Below are 14,865 nucleotides of genomic sequence, written 5' to 3'. Positions count from 1 at the left end.
AACATAAAGTAATTATAATTAAATAATAACAAATAATTATTCCGATAAATTATATGACAATTATTCATATTCTTTATTTTATCAAATTAAATTCTTCATAAAAAGAAAAAAGAATATGTTTCATAATGGATTGAATGTATCACTTTTATTGAAAAAAAACGTGAAATAATCGCGTCACACGTGAACAACTACGCGAAATTTTCATTAGCATATAGATGTTAACATACTTATATGAATGCTTGTCAATGTATTGCAGATCTGTAATTTAGAGGTATCATCATAATTCATATTCTACCTAGAATATTGCGAAACTAGAAATTAAATAATAGATTTCAAAAAAAAATTTTTTACAATTATTTATAATTACATAATTATATAATCTAAATATTTTTTTTCTTTTAATAAATAACTTTTATTTATTATTCTAATTTTTCCCTTCCCATTATAAATTGATTATTTTGGCGGATTATATGATAATAAAAATAATTAATATTAATATTATTAAAATAAATAAATACATAATTGCAACTCATTATTATATTTCAGAGTATGTATGTAAGTAAGAGAAATTTCCTTATCGAATATGGTATTATGTATTATGTTTGAAATATCTGACTGATTGAATTTTCATAACATAAGGTAATTGACGTCCGATAATTGACATGAAGCGATATCGCGGAAAGAATAAAACAATTCACATGTTCATGCTCTTCAATATTCAAATAATTTACACTTAAACCCACCTGTTCGTGATATTATATATATATGTGTGTGTATGTGTGTGTGTATATATATAGTATATAGTTCATATATAGTGTATATAGTTCATTGATTTTTTTCAATTCTTTTTTTTTAAATCATATTTTATCACAAATTGAAAATTGAATTTAAAATATAATTTGCAAAAAAATATATATCAATAAGTTGTAACGCGGGAAAAGTGAGCGATAGGCAGACAGAGAGGGGATAATTTCGTACAACAGAGTACAGGAGAGATATAGAATGGCACAGTATAGTCGAGTGCGTGGCGCGAAACAGGTAGTGGTGCATTTGTTGAAATGATAGGTCACTTCGATTGGTTAAGTCTATTTAGAATTTCACGATACAACTGAGAAAACATTTAATGGAAGTTTCATGTTTCCAATCGGTCCTCGCTGAATGCGTATTATCGATTTTCGATTCGATTACGATTGAACTATCGATCTTCTTGTAACAGATCTGCCTATCCCGACATTTTCGATTTTTATTTCGATTTTTCTTTATATCATATTCCATAAATCGATAATTATTGTAGATTTTTTGTTTTTATCGATAATCTCGATTATCGAATAATATTAATAACTGCACTTAAATTATTTTTTTCTTTACGTTTTATGTGAAAATATAATAGCAGTGAAAATTCTACGAATAAAAATTCATTTGGAATGCACGGATCCGTGCACACACCTTGGACTACGTCCCCGTGAAGATAAAGGGATCGAAAAAAGAAAAAGACTAAATATTTGAGTAAGTGATATTGCTTGAATTTCAAATATTATATATATAATATTCATTTTCATTTCAGTATAAATAAAATAATCAATATAATTATCAATAGAAATTAAAATACGATAATTACTTCTTTCATGATAATGAATTGAAAGTAAGAGCTGTTTTTAGTTTATACTTATTTATCGGTGAATGTTTAACTTGAAAAATGTGATATAAGATACAATATATAATCTCATATAAAGTACAATGTATAATAAAAATAAATAAGATAAAATATGTGATAGTTAAATGAATATTTTAACGAAAATATTTTCTACTACATTTTGTAAATTAAATTTTTTATTTATTTATTTCTTTTTTTTTTTTTTGGGTTTTTCGATTTTTTCAATTGATCCCTAATTAATTTCAAATAGGATAATATATATAATAATTTTTTCATTATTTAATTATAATTATCGATAAAAATAAAGCAAACTACCAGCCATAGTGAAAGTAATTTAAATCAGTGCAAAAAGAAAAAAAAAAGTAGTTTTTAAAATATATTCTCCAGTGCTTTAAATATAATTAATTCCCTAATCTATTTTAACCTAGTTTTTTTCTCTCTCTATCTTTACTTTTGATCCTTGTCTTGATATTTCTGCACAGATCACTGATCCTTACGAAAGAACAAGTTACCAGCAATCCAAAGTTGCGGATACCACATTATGCAATGAGTCGTACCTAAAAGTATAGAAGCACGAGTTGCATTTCAAATGACATTGACATAACATATATTTAGGAGTCTCTGGTAACACACATTTCACAATAAAATGAATATGGCAATAAAATTGAAAATGCTCAAAGAATTAAGTAAAATAATATACACGTAATATATCTATATATATATAAAAATTAATCAAACGCTATTCTTGTTTTTTATCTTAATATTTACCGATAAATCAAGTCTGAAATTAAATTTTATCATTTATTTTAGATATCATTTAAAAATATTTCAATAGAAATATATAATTTAATTAATAATTTAATTAATAAATATATGTTTATTTAATCTAATTATATATTATATATTATATCTATTATGTATTATATATTATTATTTACAGTATTATAAATTAAAATTAAAATAACTGAAATTAAATTTCTTTGATAAAATCTAAAAATATTTTATGCTTTCATGTTGTAATTTTTTAAATTTGCTAATCATATATTTTTAAAAACTTAATATACTATTATATAATTTTATGTTTCTTTTTCATCGTAAATTTAACGCGCAGAAAAAATTTTTTTATAGATATATAAATTTTATTATTTTTTTAAAAAGCTTTAGGAGAAATATATATTCCAATAATATTGACCCAATAAATACCACCGACCAATGCTGGTTTTCACTTCTCATCAGATATTAACATTTTTTTTCAATAATATATATATTGTATTTATTTGTGAAAACAAGCGTTGGTCGGTTTTGTAAGTTGATCTGTCCTGGGTCTCTCTTTTATATATTTTACGATACTTTATACAATAGAATAAATAAAAAAAATAAATGAATAAGAAATATTTAAATATTTAATGTAAACAAATCTATTTTTATACAGAAAGGTATTTTAATTTAAAAATTTTATATTATCAGTTATCATTTTTATGCATCTAATTAAATCAACGATTTTATTCGATGAGCTTAATTTATATTCAAATTCGCGCTATTAAAAACAAAAACATAAACCAATTCTTTTATCACCAAAGATTTTATTCAAAAAATACATTTGAAAAATATTATAACAACGTGCATTTTAAAGAATTTTTTTCTTTCATAAACGAGTATAATATAATACTGTTTTTCCAATGTGTAACACATGATAAATAAACAATCCAATTATCTAGAAATACTTTAGTCGATATAATTATCGTAAAGCAACACTCAGGTAGCTTCGAATCCTGTTTTATCTTATTCTTCAACCGGTTTATACTAGAAAGATATCAAAAAAAAAAAAAAATATATATATATATATATATATACATATGTATATGTCTACGATGCAGATTTCCAATTGCAATTTGATTTCTGATATCATAGATCCTTGAAAAATCATTGAAAGGAAAAGTTCTATTCGATATAATGATTGTAAAATTTATTCTAGGAATATAGAACTCAATGTTTGATATAAATTATGTCGTAATTGATCGAATGATCTACGATAAAAAAAAGTTCTGCAAAGTCTGCGAAGATCAGAAATAAAAAAATGAAAAGTTATAAGATTCAGTATGTTTAAGATTTTAGTTTATGAAGAGAAAGTTTACTCGATGAATTTACTTGTTATCCTTAGGTAAATGTCAATCAAAAGAAAATAAATCTTCAAAAATTTTGTATGCAAAAATCGAGTACATACTATTCGTTCTTTTTTCGAAATTTTTTTTAGCTCATTAATGATTTCTTTTAATTTCCTTTTTAATCATAAATATATTATAAATATAAATTAATGAATAAATGATTATAAATAATATATAAATTCATTCTTGAAATGGATTTATAATCATTTTTAGAGATAAATTGTAAATAATAAAATTGTAAAAAATTGTAAATAATATATGGAAAAAATTCTTTTTTGTATTTCTTTGAAATTTAGCAAATTTACGATTTTACAAAGCAATATTAAAAATAATAATAAATATAATGAAAAAGATTTCATTATCAAAGATAAAGAATTACCTAGAAGATGGAATAATGTAATTGCTCAATATAAGTAAGCATCGATTATTTTATTGGTTGTTGCTGAGCGTTCTATTTGGCTGTATTTTTAATTGAAAATTTGAATAAGATCGTATATATAGATTAGTCAGTACACGTGGCTGATCGTAATTTCGCCACTTGACTCGCCAACAACTTATTGTGTCGTAATTCAAGTGCACGGTCACTGTAATCATGTTCAGTGTCGAACTACCTATTTGACGTTTGTCCTGACCTTGTATCTTCTTTCACGAAATAGTCCTATTAATATTCTTTTCCTACGCTGTTTAATTCATTGCAAGAAATATGACACACCTGTCTTTTCATATCCATAGTTTTTTTTTTTTTTAGAATAAAAGATTTAAATTAGATATTTTATCATTTTTACATTTTACTTTTTTTTTTATATTATTTTATATAAGTTTGTTTTATAAAATAAAGAATTTTAATTTTAGAAAATAATTCATTTAAAATTTTTCTTTAATTTTCATATACAAATTTCATATTTTATTCCTAGCATCGACAAACGGAAATTCTCACTTGACGGTGTCTCAAGTTCAAGAAAAAAACTTGAGGATTCGAAAGAATCACCATTACGAAAAGTTTAAAGTTATGACAACATCCAATGGTGAGTCAAAGAATGACAAAAAGCATTTTTCAACTAATATTCAATATTTTAAACTATTATCATCATATTATTTTGATTTTCGATCATTTAATTTTACCATGAAAACATTGAATTAGAGAAAAATTCAATAATATGAATATTCTAAATTTAATTGAACAGATTTAAATTGTGTAACGTATCAAACAAAAAAGATATCAAATAATTGTATTTACAATTATTTATCTTATCGAGATATTAAAATTTATCTTAATACTTTATGGATACATAATTAATTCATAATGTTAACAATCGAGATATGCGACATAGAATTCAAATATGGATGTCTAAAAAATTGTTATTTTTCTACATATATTAGTATAACAGGAACTATTTTTTCTCATTCTTTTTCAATTATCGTTGATGACAATTTCGATAAATATGCAAATATTCTTTTTATTTAAGGTGTAATCGCGATTTAAGTGAACATTATTTATCGTGATTTAATCTTATAATATTTACTAATGAATTATCATTTCTAACAGCAAAATATATTCTCTGAGTGATTTGTGACCAATTTTGATTCATTGCATGATAAAGCAAAAAATCTATACTTGAATAGCTTATTTAAATTTAATAAAGAATATTGATATTTTTATAATGAATAATGTGATTTGGTATTAATCATTGATATTATTAAATAATTAGAAAGATAAAATGATAAAAAGTGATTATACTGATAAAATACACGATAATAAAATTTTCGAATACTTTTTGTTTAACACGTTCATTCATATCATATGGATCACTAATGAATGATTCATATTATGTAATTAATGAAAGAAAAATATTTAATAATATATTTTCATATTATAAAATGAATCAATAAAAATTCTCATTTTCAATATTTCTCAAACTAAGAAAGAGAAAAAAGATTTAAAAAAAATTTTTAAATTTATCGTTTAAGAAAGATTTTTAAATCTTTTAAATCAATCTTTTTTTAAAAAAAGTTATTTGGCTATTTTGACTTTATGTTATTGACTTTATGTTAGTTCCTTTTTACATTGAATAACTTTTACATGAAAAATTTTTCTGTTACTTTCTCTTACTATTGGTATCGCTTTATATACTAAATATTAATGTTTTATGTAGTTAGATATTTAAGTGGAATAGATATAAAAGAAATTTAAAAAAAATATTTGAACTAAAATTTCATTTTTATAATTTCTTTTATTTAGGGATAAAAAATGACCAAACATCATCAATACAATGGCAAAAAATTCATACTGGTCAAGATGAAGATATGGTAAGTATAATTAATTCTATAATTTGTATAATTTCATTTTAATTCATTTCAATTAACTAAATTAAATATATTACTTTTAGCGAGTTTATGGATTTAAAAAGAGCAAGTTAAAAAGTATTCTGATTTATGTTTCTTATATATTAACCCTTGGCTGGGTCAGATTATTTTTCCACTGGTATCCCCAATTACATCTTTATGCTACTCATAAAAAGTGTGCTTTAAGTTCTGCCACAAAATTACTCATAACTGTAAGAATTCTATTCTGAAGAAATTTCTCATTAAACATTATCATTTTAAAGTTCAGTTTCTTGAAATATATCTATTAATAATTTTTGTAATTTTTTAATTTTATTATTGTATCATTATTATATTATATTATTATATAAATTTATCAAATTATAAAATCAACATTGATTAATAAATTTAATTAATAATTCATAAATATGGTTTTATAGGATAATTATCAAGGAAAATATAAATCGTATTTTGTAAAAAATATAAAAACTATTTCAGTGAAGAATATCAGGTCAGTTTTGAATTCTATATATCAATTTAATCTTTATAGATTCATACTTTATTTTGTTCTTTTCTTTTTTTCTTTTTTTTTTTTTTTTTCTTATTAGTTTGGAGAACAATGATAAACATCTCATCGAAGAAATTAAATGTAAAAAATTAAAAATTAATTTAGAGAATGGCACACAGTGTGAGTTGTACGAATACAAAGCATTTTGGTGTAAGAAACAATGTTATATCTGGGACATTACGCAGAATAAATTCTCAAGATTGGTAGGTTTAGACAAGTATACACTATGCTCGGATCTTAATCTTAGTAGCAATCATGGACTCTCTAAAGAAGAACAATGCCTTAGGTAATGATAAGATAAAAATCTAACGAATAATAATTTGTTTTCGTACTTCTAAGAAACTGGCCACTCGAAATAATTAAATAATTATTGAAACAATGATGATTAATGTTCAACTGATTTTATCTCAATAAAATATATAATTTTATCGATCATAAATTCTTACTCTAATATTTAATCTAATAAAATCATTAATTTCGAAAATTATTATTATTATTTTATTTTAGATTTTTCAAAATTAATGATTATATTATCTTAATTTATATTATTTTTTCTATGTTTTTTCTAGACGAATTGTATACGGAAGCAATGAAATCGTCGTTCCTGTGCAAAGCATAGGCGTATTACTTTTGTTAGAAGTTTTAAATCCATTTTACATTTTTCAAGTTTTCACTCTTTGCGTATGGTTTGCAGAAGGCTATTTGTATTATACTGCAGCGATCATATGTATGTCATTATTTGGAATTATAAGTTCTATAATACAAACTCGTAAGGTAAAAATATTATTTGATATTCTGTATCAACGTTTCGAGCCAGGATCTATTTAAATACACCTCAAATATTACAATAAAAAATTTTTTAAAATATTATTTTAAAATAATATTATTTTAAAATATCAAAATATTGCTTCTACAAATCAAAATAATTGTCGAAAATCTATAAAATAAAATTATTTTATGAAATCATATTTTACTAGATAGAAGTTTAATGTTAACATGTGAACAATTACAGAAAACTGAAGGACGTTATTCACTTTCTAATTCTTACAACCTCGCTATATTTGTTCTATAACATATACCAGAACAAGGTAGTCTTCTCTTAGACATTTACTAGAATTTCTGTCTATTGTAAGTATTTAAATGCCCAAGGCTCAAAGCGTGAATATAATTCTCCAAGATTTCTTTGAAATCTCTATTCACATTAAAATAAGAAACATTTTACAGAATCAAATTAATCTTCGTGGTACAGTAGCATCAACAGAAACTGTTCGCGTGTATAGAAATTCTAAAGTAGTAGAAAACATACCCAGTAGTGAATTAGTACCGGGTGATATCATAGAATTATCCAAACATCAAGCTATTGTTGTTTGTGATGCCGTATTATTAACAGGACAATGCATTTTAAACGAATCAATGCTAACCGGTATAATTGAACAGCAATTTGATATTTTTTTGTATATTTTTATATATTTACTCGTATTTTTTTCATTGAATATAATTTTAGGAGAATCTGTACCAGTGACGAAAACTCCATTGCCATCTCGTCACATTTTGTATGATTCTAAAGAATGTTCCCATCATACAATGTATAGTGGTACCACTATTATCCAAACCAGGTATTATTATATTTGAAAATATAATTGTATAATTGCTTAACAAACGTTAAGAATTCTAAATTATTGATATTTTCGTTGTTAGAAGTTACGGCGATCATCCAGTTCTAGCTCGAGTTATTCGAACAGGATTTCATACCAATAAAGGTTCTCTAGTTGCGGCCATTTTGTATCCACCTCCGGCAGATTTTAAGTTTGATCAAGATTCTTACAAATTTATTGGCATATTAGCATTTATTGCAACATGCGGTTTCATCTATACTATTGTGACCAAAGTGCATTTTATATTTTAATTTAACAATTTAATGTAAATAAAATATTATATTTCTGTTCTTTTTTCTAGGTTTCCAGGGGAATTACAGCCGGAGATATAGCGATAAAAGCCTTGGATATAATAACAATAGTAATTCCACCAGCATTGCCAGCCGCAATGACGGTGGGAAAATTATACGCTCAAGTACGACTAAAACGAGCGCAAATATATTGTATTAACAATAGAGTTATTAATGTATCTGGCAGCATAAATTGCGTATGTTTTGATAAGGTGAGAATGTACTTTATATATAATTCATATTCTTATAATCATTCCTAAGAATATTATATCTTTTATCTATACGTTATTATAGACTGGCACTCTAACAGAAGATGGTTTAGATATGTGGGGTATTGTGCCTTGTACAAATGGGATTCTTGGTGAATCAGAAAGAACTATTCCTAAATTAAATGATCATCCTCTTTTTGAAGGAATGTTAGTTTGTCATAGTTTAACATTAATTGATGGTGAACTTTGTGGCGATCCTTTAGATGTTAAGGTAGATTTTACTATCATTGTGTGTTAAATTGAAAAAATTTTTTTTAAATTTAAGAAAAGAAAAAGTAACTATTTATTGTTTCCTTTAGATGTTTGAAAGTACCGGATGGATATTAGAAGAGTTCGATAATGAACATTCGCATAAATATGATTTCATAGCGTCTACAATTTTAAAACCACCGAAAAATAATAATTTTACGCAAAATATGAATGAAATATCAGAAATCGGAATAGTACAACAATATCAATTCTCAAGCTCTCTTCAAAGGATGTCTGTAATAATACGCATTCTAGGTTCAGATACATACAAAGCTTACACAAAAGGATCACCTGAAATAATATTTAGTTTAAGCAAACCCGAAACTATCCCGAAAGACATAATGATTTGTTTAAAATATTACACGGAACAAGGTTATCGAGTAATAGCTATGGGACGAACAGAATTATCCGAAAATAGTAATAAAGTAAAAATGATAATTTTAATATTTATTTTATAAATTTTTATTTTATACATATTAATTTTTAATAACATTTTCTCTGTTTCTATAGATAATGAAATTATCTCGGGATGCAGTCGAACAGAATCTCGAATTTTTAGGTTTAGTTATTATGGAAAACAGATTAAAAATACCAACTATACCAGTTATTAAAGAGTTAAGAACAGCTAACATACATGTTTTGATGATTACAGGTAATTAGAGTTTAGCAACATTAGTGTGCTAAAATACATTTACCAGAAAACTATTAGTTGTTAGATAACGAAATAATTTATTTATTTTTCATAATATTGTAGGAGATAATATTCAAACTGCAGTAAGTGTTGCAAAAGAATGTGGTATTTTATCAATGCAAGAATTTGTGATAGATGTAACTGTAGTTATGGAGGAAAATAAATTACAACCTGAAATTTACTTTAATGCTCAAGAAATGTCGCCAAAAATGGTAATCTTCAATTCCTTTGAAAATTAAAAAATTTAATATTTTCAAGAATAATAAAAACAGTGGTTATTTTATTTTTTCAGAATCTTCATGATAAAAAATTCAATATATCAGAATTGAAAGATATAGAAAAAAATATAAATAGTATTAATTATCGTTTCGCATTGACAGGCCAATCATGGCAATTATTGCGTGAACATTATCCGGATATTGTGCCAAAAATTTGTGTCCGTGGTGCAATATTTGCACGAATGACAAGCGATCAAAAACAACAATTAGTTCTGGAATTGATGCAACTCGGTTATTATGTGGGTATGGATCAATATTTAATATTTAATTATTATGCATTAATCTCATTATTCCGTCAATATTCATTTCAAAATATTTCATGATAAATATTATAGCGATGTGTGGAGATGGTGCTAATGATTGCGGTGCTTTGAGAGCTGCACATGCGGGTATATCTTTATCCGAAGCAGAATCTAGGTATTAAAGAATATTATTTCTTTGTTTTTGTATAATATAATATAATAGTTTCGAGTATTTAATTTTCATTTTTTTTAATAAATTTAACATATGATTTTTATATCATAAATTTCTAGAAATTTAACTTATTTATATTTTTCACTTTATTTTTAAATTATTATATAATTATTATATAATTATAGAAAGTTTCTGGAAAAAAAACAATTTTCTATTTAAAAAATTAATTAAATTTTTATTGATATATTCTATTTAATTTATTTTAATGCTTCAACATTTTAATTAAATATTAAATATAAATATAAATATATAATTTTTAGTGTCGCCAGTCCTTTTACATCCAAAATACCGGATATAACCTGTGTTCCAAAGGTGATAAGGGAAGGTCGTGCTGCTCTGGTTACATCATTTGGAATATTCAAATTTATGGTCACTTATTCTTTGACAGAATTTTTATCCGTCATTATTCTTTATTCTATCGATTCAAATTTGACAGATTTAGAATTTCTCTTTATCGATATTTGTCTCATCGTTAACTTTGCTTTTTTTTTTGGAAAAACTCAAGCATATGAAAAGCAATTAGTAAAAAAACCTCCTATGACTAGTCTATTAAGTTTTACATCGATCTTTTCTTTGTCTATACATATGTTGATAATGACAATTTTTCAAAGTATCGCTTATCATATAGTACGCACTTTTCCATGGTTTACACCATTTATTTATGATGAAAAAATTGGATATATGTGTTATGAAAATTATTCAGTTTATTGTGTTTCTATGTTTCAATACATAACAATGGCTATAATATTTTCACGTGGAAAACCATATCGCAAAGAAATTTATACAAATATTGCATTCACGTTTTCCATAATTATATTAACTATCATTTGCAGTTATATCACAATTTATCCTGCAAATTGGATAATAAATTTACTTCAATTACTTGTACCTCCAATGTTCGACTGGAGAATTATTATTTTAGTACTCGCTTTTACGAACTTTGTAATTTGTCTTTTTGTTGAATCATTTGTCATAGAATATTTAATTGAGAGAAAATTGAAATCGAAATTTTATAAACTTGAAAAGTCTAAAAAAGAATATTTAAGAATAGAACACGAATTAAAGCATGATTTAAGTTGGCCGATACTTAGTAAAGAATTACCAACGTTACCATTAACACCGAGTGTAGAAAATATCATGAATGTAACATATACAGAAGAGCAACTTTATGTTAATAAAACAAAAAAGAATTTAAAAAGCAATAATGAAACAATAGAATCATCTAAAAAAAATAATGACTTATATGCATTTGATAATTATACATATGTAGATGATGAATTACCACAAAATACAAATATGATAACTAGATTTTAAATCTTACTTTAGAAATATATTTGCTATTATAAATTTTCAATACTAATAATATATTTACATAAGTATTTACATAAAATATTTTTGAAATTCAAAATAATCATATGCAAAATAACATTTATTTATATACATAATTATTGTATGTTTTTATATGTATAATAATTATATAAGTATGTAGTATAACGATATTCAGTAATTTATTAATATCATAAAATATATTTTTTTTTTCATAAAAAATTTTAATACAATATACATAAAATGTATTTATTATATACGTGTATATTTATTTTTTGCTCAATAGAAAATTTGGGTATTCATGAAATAAAACAAATTACATATCATAAGACGAGATTTTTTATCATCTTTAGATCCAATGATTTCAATTTTTTTAGCATTTTCTGTAATATAAAAAATAATTACATTATTCATAAATTTATATACAATTATAAATATATTTTTATAAATGTTTTTTATGAATATATTTACCTATAATATCTTTATAATTTATTACAAGCTCATTCTGAATACAATCTTTATAACGAAGCACAATCTTATTTATTATTTGTATTGTATTTTCATGTATTTTTGGTTTTAACAAAAAATTTGGCAAAGTTGAGATAAATTTTTTAAATGCATTTTCTCTGTAATACAAACATTATTATAAAAAAATAAAAAAAAGACAGAATAAAATTACAATATCAATTACCTATGCAATTCATGTAAAGTATGATCTAACATTATGTCACTAATGACAGAAAATAATTGTAATTGCATTTCATTTTTAAATTGATTACAACATATATTTATAACTAATTGTAAGCTTTTACTCAAATCAAAATGATTTTTATACCAAATTTTACTTGCTTTTAAAAATAACATTCTTAAAAGCTTAATCAATTGTGGTAATGCAATATTATTTGTATCAGACCAATTTTCAAGTTTTTCTGGAAAAGAAAAAGCAATTAATATATATATTGTTTAATAATTAATTACTTAATTAGTAATCTCAAAAATTAATTTTATTACATTTACCATTTAAATATTTAATAACAGATATACAATAATTTTTATTTAATTTAGACATAATTTTATCATCTCTCTGTATGGATGTAAACCATACATAAATTTGACAAATTCCTAAATTATATCCTAAACAAGCATCATATGATTCATCTATAGAAAAATCTTGTTGACGTTTTTTATTTCTTAATGAAGAAAGAAAATTTCCAACTGCATTTAATTTATTATATGGAAATTTCAAAAATAAATTTTTCGTATAAGAATTCTCAAAATTATTTTTAAACCAAAATTTCATATTTACATCACATTCTGTATGCAAAATATCTATGCATTCAATTATTAATTGTATTATTTCTACTATACTTTTTAATAATTCTAATGCCTCCATAGAAATTAAAAATGTAGAATTCTCTACATTTTTATCATTTGGACATACTTCAATCCAACTCTCAAGTATAAGTGGCATTAATAATTCTACATATTTTATAAGTTTATCTGCATTCAAACTGTTATCAATATTATTTTTTTCCAAATTGTTAAATTTCTCAAAATCAATTTCATAATTCTGAATATTTGTTTTCATATAAATAGGAACATATCTAATATTTTTATTCACATTTATAATTTTTATATTTTCATTTAAACTAATAGTCTGTTGAAATTTAAAGTAAGTAACAATAGAATTAAACATAGTAGCAAGTCTCTCCAATACTTTTATCCGCCATTTAATATTAGTATTCTTGGAATTTAAAGTTGTTACTAATTGTCTTCCAGGTTTCATTTCTGTATGCAATTTAGAAATCATGTCTAAAAAATTTGGCAATATTTTATAACTATTTTTTGCCAAAATATTATTACAATTTTGTACAAGCACATCCAAAAAAAGTAAAGCATCTTCTTTAATATGAGAATCTATATGTGTCATAGCACATATTAAGTAAGAAATCAATACATCACAATATGGATTAAGCTGATCATTAGAAATTGGACCAAGGATTAGACTCAAAACTTTCAAAGAATTACGTCTTATATCTCTCTCTTTATCAAGAGACAAGGCACAAATGCCTTGCAAGAGAGATCCAAATTGTGAATTTAATAATTTTATAGTATGTTCTGATAAAATTTCTTTTAATTCCTTTACAGCATCTTGTCGAACTGTTGAATTATGATGTTGTAAACGTAATAACAAATCCTAAAAAAAAACTTTAATTAACATCAATTATTAATCAATTTTAAAGAAAAAAATTATAAATATACAATACCTTGACATTGAGTTTTCTCTTACTAAGTATTTCCATCTCATCATATTGTTTAAATTGTTCTTGTATTAAAATTTTTTTAATTTTAAATGATGTATCTGTAACATTTAATCCTTTTGGTAGATGTTTTGTCTTCATTATTTTTAATTTTATTTTTGCCTTTTCAGATTTTAGGCGTTTTAAATGTTTATGATTCTTGCCCATGCTTATTAAATTATGATTATAATAATTATATATTATAATAATATGTTCCTATTAAATTTACATTAAAAAATGTTATATATATATATATATCTTTATTTTAATTTTAGGTTATAATACTAATAGTTATTAATGCTAATATAATTTATTAATTTTTATAGATATTAATTTTTTTTAATACAAAATGATATTATATAAAAATATATATAGATTTTATTATTTATTCCTTAATATGTAATAATGTGATTAAAAATATAAGATATCGAATAAGATGGAAAATATACTATTTTTAAAATGGCAAGTAATATATATAATTTATCATCTCATAAAATATCATATTTCATGTTTTAAAATACAAATCATAATAATCCGAATAAATTCAATAAATTGAAAAATGAGATCAAATTTTTTTTTTATTTTAAAAATAAATTTAGAGTTTGATGAAATAATTTTCTTTAA

General features: G+C 23.2%; 2 protein-coding genes across 6 annotated transcripts; one reads left to right on the top strand and one right to left on the bottom strand.

Annotated features, from left to right (window-relative positions):
* Positions 1-1,007: 1,007 nt before the first annotated feature.
* Positions 1,008-12,616, top strand: LOC100863931 (polyamine-transporting ATPase 13A3). 5 transcript variants are annotated; one of them, XM_031917024.2, is made up of 19 exons: positions 1,008-1,038; positions 1,391-1,506; positions 4,734-4,844; positions 6,059-6,126; positions 6,207-6,374; positions 6,582-6,652; positions 6,750-6,995; positions 7,279-7,483; positions 7,934-8,132; positions 8,214-8,325; positions 8,408-8,597; positions 8,666-8,866; positions 8,949-9,134; positions 9,223-9,597; positions 9,683-9,824; positions 9,927-10,075; positions 10,156-10,384; positions 10,477-10,558; positions 10,876-12,616. In XM_031917024.2, exons 3-19 carry the CDS (start codon positions 4,829-4,831, stop codon positions 11,927-11,929), a joined length of 3,693 nt encoding a protein of 1,230 aa, XP_031772884.2. In that variant the 5' UTR covers positions 1,008-1,038; positions 1,391-1,506; positions 4,734-4,828; the 3' UTR covers positions 11,930-12,616. The 5 variants fall into 5 exon arrangements, with proteins under 5 accessions (XP_031772884.2, XP_031772885.2, XP_012342944.2 ...); XM_086908806.1 differs by having other exon boundaries at positions 1,024-1,041; XM_031917025.2 differs by lacking the exon at positions 4,734-4,844.
* LOC100863809 (uncharacterized) lies at positions 12,102-14,731 on the bottom strand. Its single transcript, XM_031917027.2, has 5 exons — positions 14,209-14,731; positions 12,959-14,138; positions 12,633-12,870; positions 12,413-12,567; positions 12,102-12,324 (listed from the first exon to the last, which is right to left on the bottom strand). The coding sequence occupies exons 1-5, from the start codon at positions 14,407-14,409 to the stop codon at positions 12,221-12,223; spliced, it is 1,878 nt and encodes a 625-aa protein (XP_031772887.1). The 5' UTR covers positions 14,410-14,731; the 3' UTR covers positions 12,102-12,220.
* Between the last annotated feature and the right edge of the window lie 134 nt (positions 14,732-14,865).

Source organism: Apis florea, unplaced genomic scaffold (genome assembly GCF_048593485.1).
Source record: "Apis florea isolate Af1SG1 unplaced genomic scaffold, ASM4859348v1 contig_3081_pilon, whole genome shotgun sequence".
NCBI classification, from domain to species: Eukaryota; Metazoa; Arthropoda; class Insecta; order Hymenoptera; family Apidae; genus Apis; species Apis florea.
This window is presented reverse-complemented; position numbering and strand designations above follow the sequence as displayed.